This window comes from Equus caballus, chromosome 5 (genome assembly GCF_041296265.1).
Source record: "Equus caballus isolate H_3958 breed thoroughbred chromosome 5, TB-T2T, whole genome shotgun sequence".
Taxonomy (NCBI): domain Eukaryota; kingdom Metazoa; phylum Chordata; class Mammalia; order Perissodactyla; family Equidae; genus Equus; species Equus caballus.
Genome location: NC_091688.1, coordinates 93,452,501 through 93,467,713, shown reverse-complemented (window position 1 = coordinate 93,467,713; position 15,213 = coordinate 93,452,501). Strand labels below are relative to the sequence as shown.

The 15,213-nt window shown below is 36.3% G+C and overlaps 1 protein-coding gene across 1 annotated transcript in view; it reads right to left on the bottom strand.

Moving 5' to 3' along the window:
* Nucleotides 1–15,213, bottom strand: part of LRRIQ3 (leucine rich repeats and IQ motif containing 3) — a 205,454-nt gene that overhangs the window by 149,133 nt on the left and 41,108 nt on the right. Inside the window, exon 4 of the mRNA XM_001497830.6 lies at nt 6,937–7,070. Within this exon, the coding sequence (XP_001497880.4) occupies nt 6,937–7,070 (134 nt within the window). The remainder of the gene's footprint in view (nt 1–6,936; nt 7,071–15,213) is intronic.

Sequence of the window (15,213 nt, the reverse complement as noted above, 5' to 3'; positions counted from 1 at the left end):
AGCAAGCCAGACAATGAAGCCTACAAAAAAGATGAAAATTATAATCTATTATTTCAAAATAAACATAAGTCCAGTTCTACATATAAGGAATTTGGAAACGGCCATTCTGTCCTAACAAAAACTAAAAAGCTCAACAGATTGAAAAACCACCAACTCTTTTTGGATCCCTAAGAGAGGGGAGAACTCTGGGAAAACTGCTGCCTCCAAGATTTGAGAGACAGGTGAATATAAGTCATCATGGCTTATCTGAGCAGAGACACAAGAGAAAAATGCCGCCAAAACCAGTGACAGGGAAGGAAAATCTGCACTGTAATTGAGGAACTGCTGGAGGCTCAGTGTGGACAACACTGAGAGTTTAAAGCTCCAGGAGGACCCAGTCATAAGGAGGCTGCCACAATACTGTGAGATTTACCTCCAGGAGCTCAACTAGGTTCACACAGCAAATCAGAGAAAATCCCCTCAGGCTTCCAGCAGGAGGAGGGGAAAAGGAGCCATTTTGAAATGCACCAAAGCGCTTTTCTTCTCAACATGGCCTGCCCTAAGGGGAGACTAGTTAACCAGAGTCCAACCTGCCCAGGGTGTTATCTGAGCCTAACTGACCTGGGGGAAGGAAAAGCTCAACTACAGCTAGCCTGAGCCTTCCACATGGGACAAGGGAAGTACCAAACTCCAGCTCAGTTTAGCAATCCAGTCACATCTAAGGCAGAGGAGAAGAAAACTGACAAACTCTCGTGAAATTCATAGCCCAGAGGCACAAACTCGCTAAAAATTGAGACTTAATCATAGGGCTATAGCATGCTACCCTCCCTCACAACTCACCATGGTAAGTACTGAGACCTATTTACATCAGTTCCTTTTCCCAGGTACATCATGTTTAACTATCAAGAAAAACTACAAAATACAACACTTATTCATGATAGAAAAAAAACATTTCAGTAAGCTAGAAATAGAGGAGAATTTCTTCAACTTGATAAAGAATATCTACAAAAAATCTACAGTTGACATCATAGTTAATGGTGAGAAACTAGAAGTTTTCCCACTAAGATGAGGTCCATGGCAAGGACGTCCCCTATTACCCCTCCTTTCATCATGTACCAAAAGTTCTAGCTTACGTAATAGGACAGCAAAAGGAAATTAAAGGTATACAAATTGGGAAGGAAGGTAATCATCTTTGCAGATGACATGATCATCTATGTAGAAAATCTGAAAAAACTGACAAAAAATCCCCTGGCACTAATAAGCAATTATATCAGGGTTGCAAGACACAAGGTTAATAAACAAAAGTCAATCACATTCCTATATACCAGAAATGAACAGGTGGAATTTGAAATTAAAAACACTATATCATTACATTAGCACCCAAAAAACTGAAATATTTAGGTACAAATCTAACAAAATATGTACAAGATCTATTTGAGGAAAACTATTAAAATACTGAAGAATGAAATAAAAGAAGTAAATAAATAAATACATCAAAGACCATAGAAAGATTGTATGTTCGTAAATAGGAAGATTCAGTATTATTAAGAGGTCGGTTCTTCCCAATTTATCTAAAGATTTAATGCAATTCCAATCAAAATTCCAACAATTTATTGTGGATATCAAAAAATTGATTCTAAAGTTTCTATTGGGGCAAAAAGTGGAATAGCTAGCACAATATTGAAGGAGAAGAACAAAGCTGGAGGTCTGAAACTACACAACTTCAAGATACCTATAAAGCTACAATAATCAAAACAATGTGGTATTAGCCAGGGAATAGATAAAAGGAACAGAATAGAGAGCTCAGAAATAGACAGACATAAATACAGTCAATTGATATTTGTCAAAAGAGCAAAGGCAATATAATGAAGCAAAGATAGTCCTTTCAACAAATGATGCTGGAACATCCATGTGCAAAAAAAAAAAAAAAAATGATCTAGATACAGATCTTACACCTTTCATAAAAATCAACTCAAAAAGGATCTATGATCTAAATGGTGAAACACAAAACTATACAACTCCTAGAAAAAAATGTAGGAGAAAATCTAGATGACCTTGGGTATGGCAATGACTTTTTAGATACCACATCAAATGCAGAATCCGTGAAAGAAAGAACTGATAATCTTAATTTCGTTAAAAATGCCTGCTCTGTAAAATACAAAGTCAAGAGAATGAGAAAACAAGCTATAGATTACAGACAACTCGGTTTAAAAATGGGCCAAACAATTTACCAGACATCTTACCAAAGAAGAAAAACAAATGGAAAATAAGCATATGTGAAGATGCTCCACATAATATGTTATCGTGAAAGGCAAATTAAACAACAATAAGATATCACTACACATCTATTAGAATAGCCAAAATCCTGAACACTGACAACACCAAATGCTGATGAGCATGTGGAGCAACAGGAACTCTCATCCATTGCTGGTGGGAATACAAAACGTAACAGCCACTTTGAAAGATAGTTTGGCAGTTTCTTATAAAACTAAACAAACTCTCAGCATACAATAAAGCAATCATGCCTCTTGGTATTTATCCAAAGGTGTTGACAACATGTCTACACAAAAACCTGCACATGATATTTATAGCAGCTTTATTCATAATTGCCAAAATTTGGAAGTAACCAAGATGTTCAGTAAGTGAATGGACAAAGAAATTGTTACATCTAGACAATGGAACATTATTCAGTTCTAAAGAGAAATGAGCTTATCAAGCCATGAAAATACATGAAGGAACCTGAAATGCATGTTACTAAGTGAAAGAAGCCAATCTTAAAAGGCTACATATTCTATGATTCCAACCATATGACCTTCTGGAATGGGCAAAACTATGGAGACAATAAAAAGATGAGTGGTTGCTAGGGGTTAGAGAGAGGGCAGGTAAGGATGACTAGGCAGAGCACAGAGGATTTTAGGGGGCAGTGAAAATATACTATATGATTCCATGATGCTGGCTACATGTCATTACACATTTATCCAAACCCACAACATCGTCCAAAGGTACAAGACCACAAGTGAATCCTAAGGTAAACTATGAACTTTGGGTCAATATTAGTTCATTGATTTTAACAAATGTATCAATCTGTTGGAGAATGTTTATAATGGGGGAGGCTATAGGGCCTGGAGGTATATTGGAAATCCCTGCACCTTCTGCTTAATTTTGTTGTGTAACTTAAATTGCTCTAAAATAAAATAAAGTCTTATTTTTTAAAACATGAACTAAAAAGTATCAAGAAAATGATAAAAATCATACACAACCACATAAACTAGAACTAGACAAATTTAGAAATGCAATGAAGGGATTCAGAAAAGAATCAGAATTTTTTCTTCTTTTTTTCTTTTTTTGTGAGGAAGATTGGCCCTGACCTAACATCTTTACCAATCTTCCTGTACTTTGTATGTGGTATGCTGCCACACCATAGCTTTATGAGCCATGCGTAGGTCCACGTCCAGGACCTGAACGCAGACCCCAGGCCACTGAAGACAAGCCTGCGAACTAACCCACTACTCTTCTGGGCTGGTCCCAAGAATCAGAATTTTAACTCACTTTAGAAATACATACTAAACCAGAATAAGCATAATTATAATGAACAGAACAGAAAATGCCCTAAGAGAAACAGCAGATGAAAATAAGAAAGATTTTAAAAATTAAAAAGAAATAAAATCATTAGAAAAACAACTAATATACTTTAACATTAGGTACCTATTCAACAATTACTTTAACATATATGTCTCCAGACTAAAGACAAAGAAACCTGCAACAAATTTTAACTTTATGGAATATGTTTGTTGTTGATAGTAGTTTATGTATAGCAATCCTGAAACTATTTTGTGTCTATTAAAAGCAAGCTAATGAGTAAAATTATTGATAATGTTGGCAACCAGAATTCACATGGTGGAAGAAGGGAAGTATAATGTGGAAATTTCCAAAGAAAGGTAGTGAAGAACCCTCTGTATTGGATTAGAGTTAGAGGAATCCATATGAATTCACGATGGAGAAAATAATCCATTTTCTATTCTGTCTGCCGAAATGGCCTAGGAACCATGGTACTCCAATAGCAATGAATACATCTAGTTCCCACATCTTAGTCTCCAAATACTATTCCCTTCCAGAAGGATGAGGGCTCTTTAGAAAATAGCGGACTCCAGGAAAACAGAAAGAAAAGTAAAAAGAGAACAAACTTTGGGACATTTTAAACAACAGAACCTGACCTTTGCAGATTTGACATACACAGTTTCATCTCTTTATAACTGACGACAAATGTCCAATACATAATAGCTGTCTGACATTGGATACATATCCTAACCTCCCAACCAAGTTTAAATTCTTAATTCTTCATCTGTAAAATAGAAAACACAGGCCAAACTCAAAAGCTCTGCTGTATTCGATGATTTAAAGTAGATTAAAGTATCTAACGTAGTACTAGACATATACTGCACATTCAATAAATGTTTGTTTCCTATTTTTTCCACTCTTTTACCTTTTTTACATGCATTGACCCAACCAATAATCCTCCTTATGACCTCTTATAGCTGCCCTTACTAAGGTTTAGGAGACTGCCAATCTGATCACAATAATTTCTTCTAAGAATAAAAGTGTACCTCCCTTGCGCTATATCATCCACATTATAAATACTATCACTTTAAAGGATAATAGCATTAATCATAATAATTTTCTAAATTTAGGCAGTATATATTTCAAGGCTGTATATAAAATTTTAAGCAGTTTTCATGAACAAATTTCAAGCAAGGTGAAAATATTTGGGTGTGGGGAGACATTTCTCTTGAATGGAAATAGACATGTGAGAGGACTAATCACTTGGACCTTTAGGTTGTGGGGATCCATAGGCACCCCTCAGGGCAGCTTTGTATGTTTCCCAGTTCTTTCCATTTTCACTTTCCCACAGATGAACCCAGAAAACCTTTTCTGATTCTAGCTTCCACAGTCTCTCCATTAATTGGTGTATTCATCAATTCAGCAAGTATTTTTGAGCACCTAACATGCATCAAGCACTCTGTGATATGCTAGAGATACAGTGTGTGCAGTACATCCGGAGACAGAGATAACTAGACACGCAACTGCAGTACAGTATGGTAAGTGCTTATGATAAGGAAAGTATGTGATGCACATTGTAGGGGCAGACATCCCAGTTGTTTGCCATAAGTAAATTGAGAGCAATTGGAGGATTTTAAGTTGGTGAATAAAATTAGATTTATATTTTTGAAAGATTACTCTGTGCATGCTGTGGTAAATGTAATTGGAAAGGAGTAAGAAATCCAAGGAAAGAGTAAATTTCCCATGGAGTCAATAATGTGAAGAGCACAAGATATAACAACAACAAAAAAAATGATATTTAAAAAATAACAGTTAATAATAATGTAATATCCACATTTGCCAGGTGCTATGAGCTTTATATTAATGATCTCAATTCCCACAAGCAAACAGTGAAATAAGCGCTGCTATTAGCCCTTGCTCTGTACCATTTAAGATATGAGGAAACTCATGCTCAAAGTAGGTAAGTAATGTGCCTAATGAAACAGTATTTTAAAGAGAAAAATAATTCAAATTGATCTGTTTTAAACCACTGTGATACATCATTATTACTGACAGGTCTCCCCACAAAGCTCATTCAAATTCTGTTCACGCACGCAGAATTTGCAGAGATTGTTTCCATGCATAGGGTTTTGATCTCATGTCACACAAATATCAGAGGAAATCTTGATTTTAAGAGAGAAAAATTCAATCCCAGGGGCATAAACCAAAGACAAATCCCTTTAATTAGATGTTTATTTCATATAAAACATATACTAAATTTAAATGGAACATATGAGACACAAATAACATTTTAAATAAATATGTACTTGTCAACAACTGCCTAATCCTTTTCTACACCTTTTATTTCAAATCATTTCACTTGTTCCCACTTGTGAGCCCACTCTCTCTCACAGGTTGACCTTGGTTTGAAAAGTATAGGGAACCTCTTCCTCAGAAGCTGCAGGCACGGTATTATGGTCGGTTTTGCTGCTTGTCCCTCATTCTGCTCTCTATCAGGGCTATTGCCTTCTACGATTTAGCACGTGCAAGCTAATGCAGGAGAATGTTATCTCTGCCTTACCACAGAATGTTGAATATCAGTTCAGTGAAGCTTCCTAATCTTGCTTTCTCAGGGAATGTCTATTGCCCGACCCCAGACCTATTTAATGCTACCTATAGTGCAGGGTCAAATTTCATTTCTGTCTTCTGAACTCTACCATTTAGCATCTGAGAACAAGCTATATAAGAAGGGTATTTTTTCATATGTTTGGTGTTTGGCATGACTAGTATAAATAAATTAATGACAGAACATCCTATCTTATCTCCCCAAGTACAATATTGAGAGATTCTAGCAAGAAAACTTTCCCTCTATTGCAAATGTCAGCTACAGGAAAGGAATGCAAGGGACAAAAAGAGAGGAAAAGACAATTAACCAAAGGATAATGTAGACTGATGTGGTAGCAGATGTTCCAGGAAAATTATCTTCACATCCAGAAAAAATATAAAATCTTCATATATCTGTTTCCTGCTTTATAGTTCTATTGTAACCCATTATATAGTATATGGCTTATATTTCTATTACATCCCATTACATGAGATAAGTTTAATGTATATATTTTTTATATTTTTAAGTTTAATAAAAAACCTGTCAGAATTACTCAAAGAAGGATTAATAAAAACTTTATTGATTAGTTATTTATATGGGTAATTTAAAAGAAAAAATAAAAGTATCAAATTTTGATTATGCTAAATATCAAAATATATTACTACAGAGCATGTGGTGTTTTCCTTAAAACTAGTTCAAATAGTCTATAAAATATCATTTTGATAGGGAATGTATATTATTGGAGAATTATCTTTTTATCACTGATTTACTATCATCTTATCTTAATATTCAAATAGTAAAAAACTAAAACATACCTCAGATGTTTTCTAACTAAGAAACCACGTATCCACCTTTGAACAATCAAAACTGGGGAATTATGAGCCATGATTTCATTAATTTTTGAAATAACATACTTAATATTATTAATTTCATCCTCATAGGTTGATCCCTGTAAAAAGAAAACATATTTTATATTTACATTTCATGAAGGTATTTCCAAAAGACATTTTAAACTTGATAGTCTGATGGTATAAATTACTAAGATGTTTACAGTTGTCTTATAGGCTAAGAGTTAAAAAATAACTATTTTATTAAATCAAGAACAGAATATCAGGAATTAGTAGCACCAAATAATTTCAATTCTCTACACAAAACGCAGTTTTCTCCATTCTATCTTCTTCTCTCAATGTGATATCATAGGTATAAAATTTTGACCGTAATCATGTTGATTTCTGAAAAGTAGCCCATGAATAGGTCTCCAATGAAACTCTAAAAGTATTCTAAGTTCCCCTTAGAGAAAACTGACACATGTTACATTTATAAAATAATTTACAGTAGTTCAAAATTTTGTTGCAGCTTAACTAGAATGTCGGACACTTTTACTGGAAAACAGCACATTCCCCTGGGGGAAATATATTCTATATTGTCTTTAAAGAAATTACCTCTAAGATCTTGGTTTCTGCAAATTTTTAGATTTGGGATCACAGATTCCACATATCCTATTGATCATTTGACTAGTTAGAAATAAAGCCACTTTACTTAGTTTTGAATGTAAGGGTTAAGCATTAAAAACCTAAAATTTACACTGTTTGTAAGGCACCTAGCCTGAAAATTACCAACCTCATCACATTAAAAACATACATTTTTTTCCTCCTTTACACTCAATCAGCTACATACTGCTAGAAAAAAAATCACAAAGCCTTGCAGATTAGTACTACTTCAGATTTATACTTGCGAACATTCATTGCTAATTAGCAAATTCTTTACTGGCCCTCACTTGGTTCCATTTCCAACAGGAGCTATCGCAAACCTTCAATACTGTTCTCAATACTCTCCAAACCCTTTCCCTAGAGCTCCCTAAACATCTTGCTTCCTTTTCACAGAAAAAAGAGGGCCATCAAGTCTTAGCTCCATCAACTAACTCTCCTCCATTCTCTACAAATTTAACTATATTACCATTTAACTATACTCCTATAAATACTGAGTATAAGTGACTTCTACTCAATCATAAAACAAGAAGTATCTCACTTCCTGTCCAAGATTGGCACTCCATCACTGCTGGGTCCCATCTCCCTCTGTTTTCAATTACTTCCCCTCTGTGGTCACTATCCCTTTACCTATAAATATGATGTAGCCTCAGCCATCTTTAAAACACACACAAATAATCACACATATCCCAACCTCTATCCTTTGTATCTAACTTTCATTAAGAGCCCAAATTCTTGAAACAGAATTCCACATTTGCTGCCCCCACCTTCTCCCTTCCTGTAACTCATTCCACTGGCTTCTAACCCTACCATCCTATTTGGTACTTTTCTTACAAAATTATCATTGGACATTCCTCCTTGAAACACTTCCTTTGGCCTTTGTACACCATTCCTCCTAGTTTTCCTTACATAAATCTTGTTTACTTCTGGACTTTTTAAAGACCTATCCATACTCTGCTTAAGGTCATATTGAAAGGATTTTCTCCATTTGTCTCTTTTCAATCTGAACACATTCTGCATGTGATTGCATTCAAATTTACAGCTTCAACACTCATCTATGTGCTGATAACTCACAGATTTCTAGCTTCAGGCCTGAACTCTCTCTTAAGCTACAGAACTATACGGTCAAACTGATCTCCAATTAAACTCAACTTTCCCAAACATGAATCTTCCTCCCTAATCTGCTTTCTCATATGCTCTAGTGAGTGGTACAAGTGCCCTTAGTTACCTAATGCAGAAACCCTGGAACCATTCTTGGCTCTCTTTTCTCTCATGCTTCTTCACATCCAAATGTTGCTAGGCCCAGTATATTCAACATCTCAAATATCTGTCTGACCTCTCCCTTTTCTTCTATTCTCTGTCACCACTTTATTGCACATCTTTATCACTGCTTCCCTAACTTACTAAAAATGTCCTACCTAATATCTGAAATAATCCCCCTTCCCCCTCTCCCTCCAAACCATAATATGTACTATTGCTAAAGTGAACTTTCCAAAATGCAAATCTGACCATATGGCATCCTTGCTTAATATATTTCACTGGCACATCATTGAAAGATAAATTACAAATTTCTTGAATTGGTACACAAAATCTTTGATCTAGTTTCTTCTTACCACTTCAATCTCATTTTCCTTCACCCTACATATAATACCTTCCACTCTGACAATATCCAACCACTTACCCCTGTGAAAATTACCTCATAACCAAACCCCAGTGCTTTTTACAGATGACATTCCAGTTTCTTGACTGCCCTTCTCAATTACTTGTCTATCTTAGTCTTTTCAAGACTCAGTTCTTTCCTCCAAGAAGCCTTTCTTTATATTGATCTGAGTTCAATATCCTTCTATAATATTATCCTGTGCAATAACCCATTTGTCACACTCGACAATGTTGAATTTTACTTGAGTCCTGTGATCCTGGAAAACAGTAAAGGTTAAGAATTCTCCTGATGCCTTTGTCTCAGGAAATGGTTTACTGCAAAGAAGCGCCGTTCCCCTATATTACTTAGATAATACCCATGAATGCCCCCCTTGTTTACCTCTGACAAGTTCCTGACACAGACCATCTAAATTCCCAGTCTTTGCCTGTTAATAATTAGCTGAACTGCTTTGTCCCCACTGACCAATCAGAACAAAATGTTTGTTAACCAAACTTGGTTAAGGTTCTCTCTTTCCCCTAGGCCCCTGAACTTTGGCCCACTTTCACCCTGAGACAGCACAGACACCTTCTTAATAGCCCCTCCTGAGAACGGGCTACTGTCAGGGTAAAACCTTCTGTGATCTAGTGTGAGATCACGCCACTCCCCTTCATCCTATTTACCCACACTAGATCTTCCCAGCCGTGTTTATTCCTCCCTATAAAAGAAAAACCTTTTTGCCTGTATTTTATGATGTCTGCAGATCTTAATGTCAGAACATTCTCCCTATTTGCAACAGCCCCTTTCCCACTCTTGCAGTAATCCTTTCAAATAAAGTTTCTCCATACTAAATCTTGATTTTTTTTCTTTTTTATTAACAAGCTTATGCTATAATGCCATTATTGGTCTACCTTCCCCACTGCAACATAAACTCACCAAGTTTAATGACTCTCTCTTTATCCTATATCTCTAGGACTAAGTAAGCTATCTGGTCTAACTAGCATTCAATTATCAGTTGACTATTAAATCACTAAGTAATAGTCACTTGCACATTGTCATATTTGGCCTCCAAGCTTGATCTGGCAATGTCAATCTGTTTTTGTAACTCACCTCTTACCTGGCCGCAGTAATATCATACTCCTAAGTTTTCTACCTTTTTAATTTTTATTTCTGATCTGTTTTGCTGGTTCCTCTTCTTCTGCAAGGCATTTAAATATTGGTATAATTTAGGCCTTCTTCTTTTTTCACTTCTTTTTGCCAACTCTCCTCGAATGATCAGCTTCCTTGCTACATCTTACTATCTCACATAAGCTGACTATCGACACAGCTGTATCTCCTGTCAAGAATTCTCTCTTAAATTACAAACCTTTAAAATTACTTCCTATTCCATTTCTCTACTTATGGGTCAAAAACTGAAATAATTATCTCCCCAATCAAAACCATCCCCAATCCACACCTCATACTGCATTATATATAGTCATTAAAACTATTCTCCAGAAAGTGATGTCAGCATCATGGTGGAGTGAACTTGCCCAGGACTCTCTCCCTCCAACATACAATGAAAAGGGGCATCCATACTCCAACAGAGGACATCCTAACACAACACAAACAGGTCAGAGAAACACGCAGCCACACAATGGAGGGTGGCGAGGCTGAAGCCCCCCTTGGAGGATCTGGAATGGGGTAAGAGAGAACTTCGCTCCCTCCCCTAAAGACTGTGATCACAACCATGGGAGGATTCGTGAGGGAAGGAGTGGGGAAGGGGACACTCATTTGCAGGAACAAGGACTCCACAGGGCCCTTGCAGCCTAGATGGAAGCCCTTTAATGGGGCAAGAGCTTTCAAGGGGAGGTGACCTCATCAAGCCACACCCCAGGAGACCAGTTAGTGAGAATGAGAAAGCCCACAGACCATGCAGGAGAAAGCACCCCTCCCTCCACCTGCCCCGCACCTGCTCCACTGCCTGGGATTTTGGGTGAAGGTGTAGGACTCAGAATATGCAGCTCTTGACCACCATCCAATGGTGATAGGTGGTAACTGCAACCAAATAATACCAGAATGCAAAAGACCTGACCCACCTCAACTAACAACATCAGACACTATATTAAATCTCCAGCCCACAGAGAAAATGACAAGCACCCATAATTCAATTCTGAGGACACATAAATATGTAATCTAAATGACAATGAATTCAAAATAGCTATCATCAAAAAACTCAATGAGGTAAAAGAGAATGTAGAGAAACAATTCAACAAGTTCACAAGCTACTTCACAAAAGAAATTGAAACTACAAAGGAGAATCAAACAGAAAGATTAGAGATGAGGGGCAGGCTCCATGGCTGAGTGGTTAAGTTCACACGCTCCGCTGCGGCTGCCCAGGGTTCGGATCCTGGGCGCGGACATGGCACCGCTCATCAGGCCATGTTGAGGCGGCGTCCCACATCCCACAACTAGAAGGACCTGCAACTAAGACATACAACTGTGTACGGGGGAGTTTGGGAGATAAAGCAGAAAAAAAATATATTAAAAAAAATTATTTAAAAAAAAAAAGATTAGAGATGAAAGACGCAATGGAAGAGATAAAACAAAATACGGATTCCCTGAATGCTTGAGTGAACATCATAGAGGAGTGTATCAGCATAATCAAAGATAGACATGTTGAAATGTTCCAGACAGAGGAGGAGAGAGAACTAAGGCTAAAAAAGAAATGAAGAAAGTCTCCGAGAAATATCTGACTCAATGAGGAAATGCAACATCAGAATTATAGGTATTCAAGAAGAAGAAAAGAAAGAGAATGGAGCAGAAAGCGTGTTCAAAGAAATACTAGCATAAAACTTTCCAAACCTAGGGAAAGAGAGGGAAACCTGTGTGGAAGAGGCTTCCAGATCTCCTAGATTTGCCAATGTAAAAAGACCTACTGCAAGGCATATAGTAGTAAAACTGGAAAAAATGAATGACAAAGAAAGAATACTAAAGGCAGCAAGGCATAAGAAAATAACCTACAAAGGAAGCTCTATCAGGATTTCTCTGTAGAAATCTTACAAGATAGGAGAAAATGGAATGACATATTCAAATCTTTAAAAGACAAAAATCTTCAGCCAAGAATACTCTATCCAGCAAAAGTATCCTTGAGATATGATGGAGAAATTAAAACTTTCCCAGAAAAACAAAAGTTTGTAGCCATGACACCACCCCCCCAAAGAAATCCTCAAGAAGGCTGTCATAAGTGAAAACAAAAAGGGAGAATAGGGTCACAAAACACAGAGTAAGGACATAAACAGGTAGACAGACTCAGAATAGGATAGCAAATACTCAACTATAGCATTAAACTAAAGGGAAGGAAAACACTAAAAACAGAGATAATCCTGTTATTTAAACCACAAACTCACAACACAAGATGGAATAAGATATGAGAAAAACAACTTAGGAGGGAAGGAGGAAAGGGACTGAATTGGTTTAGATTAAGGAACTAAGAGGCCATCAGAAAATGGACTATCTTATACACGAGATTCTGAATACAAACCTCAGGGTAACCACTAAACAAAAAAGCAGAATAGAGACACAAAGAATAAATAAGGAGAAAACAAAAAAACACATCATAAAAATCTGCATAATTCAATGGGTAGACCAAAACACACAGAATGAGAAACAAAGGAAATTCAGGAAAAATGGAAAACAAGTGATAAAATGATAGCATAAAGCCCACATACATCAATAATCAACCTAAACATAAACGGGTTGAACTCTCCAATAAAAAGACACTGAACAGCAAAATGGATTAAAGAACAAGACCCAACAATATGCTGCCTCCAGGAAACACATCTCAGCTCCAATGACAAACACAGGCTCAGAGTGAAGGGGTGGAAGACAGTACTCCAAGCTAATGGCAAACAAAAGAAAGCAGGTATCACAATACTTATATTGGACAAAGTAGACTTCAAGATAAGAAAGGTAAAGAGAGACAAAGAGGGGCAGTATATAATGATCAAAGGGACACTCCATCAAGAAGAAATAAGGCTTATAAATATCTGTGCACCCAACACAGGAGCACCAAAGTTTATAAAGCAACTATTAACAAACCTAAAAGAAGATATTAATAATAAGACAATAACAGTAGGGGACCTCAACACTCCACTCACTTCAATGGATAGATCATCCAGACAGAAAATCAACAAGGAAACAGTGGAATTAAATGAAACACTAAACCAGTTGGACTTCATAGACATATATAGAACACTCCATCCAAAAACAGCATAATACACATCCTTCTCAAGTGCACACGGAACATTCTCAAGGATTGACCATATGTTGGGAAACAAGGCAAGCCTCAATAAATTTAAGAAAATTGAAATAATAACAAGCATCTTTTCTAATCATAATGCTATAAAGCTAAAAATTAATTACAAGAAAAAAGCTGAGAAGGGGACAAAGATGTGGAGACTAAACAACATGTTATTGAACAAGCAATGGATCATTGAAGAAACTAAAGGAGAAATAAAAAAATATCTGGAGACAAGTGAAAATAATAACATATCGTACCAAATCATATGGGATGCAACAAAAGCTGTATTAAGAGGTAAATTCATCGCAATACAGACACATCTTAACAAACAAGAAAAATCCCAAATAAGTAATCTTAAACTACACCTAACCCAATTAGAGAAAGAAGAACAAACAAAGCCGAAAGTCAGCAGAAGGAGAGAAATAATAAAAATCAGAGCAGAAATAAATGCTACTGAAACAAAAAAGGCAGTAGAAAGGATAAATGAAACAAAGAGCTGGTTCTTTGAGAAGATAAATAAAGTTGACAAATCTCTAGCCAGACTTACAAAGAAAAAAAGAGGGAAAGCTCAGATAAACAAAATCAGAAATGAAAGAGGAGAAACAAAAACAGACTCCAAAGAAATACAATGGATTATAAGAGAATATTACAACAAAACTGTATGCCAACAAAATGGATAATCTAGAGGAAATGGATAAATTCTTAGACTCTTACCACCTCCCAAAGCTGAATCAAGAAGAAACAGACAATCTGAATAGACCAATCACAAGAAAAGAGATTGAAACAGTAATCAAAAGCATATGAAAGAATAAAAGCCCAGGACCAGGTGGCTTCCTTGGGGAATTCTACCAAACATTCAGAGAAGATTTAATACCTATCCTTTCCAAAAAATTAGGGAAGATGGAACACTTCCTAACACATTCTACAAGGGCAACATCACTCTGATACCAAAGCCTGACAAGGACAACACAAAAAAGGAAAACTACAGGCCTATATTGATGATGAACATAAATGCAAAAATCCTCAACAAAATTTTGGCAACCCAAATTCAACAAAACATCAAAAGGATCATACATCATGATCAAGTGGGACTTATACCAGGGACACAAGGATGGTTCAACATCTGCAAATCAATGTGATATATCACGTCAACAAATTGAGGAATAAAAACCACACAATCATCTCAACAGATACAGAGAAAACATTTGATGAGATCCAACAGCCATTTAGGATAAAAACTCTTAACAAAATGGGGATAGAAGGAAATCACCTCAACATAATAAAGGCCATATATGACAAACCAACAGCCAACATCATACTCAATGGGCAAAAACTGAACGCCATCCCCCTGAGAACAGGAACAAGACAAGGATGCCCACTATCACCATTCTTATTCAACATAGTACTGGAGGTTTTGGCCAGAGCAATTAGACAAGAGAAAAGAATAAAAGGAATTCAAATAGGGAGTGAAGAAGTGAAACTCTCGCTGTTTGCAGATGACATGATCTTATATAAAGAAAACCCCAAAGAATCCATCAGAAAACTAATAGAAATAATTAACTACAGTAAAGCTTCAGGGTACAAAAACAACTTACAAAAATCAGTTGCTTTTGTACTCCAATAATGAACTTACAGAAAGAGAGCTCAAGAATACAATTCCATTTGCAATTGTAACTAAAAGAATAAA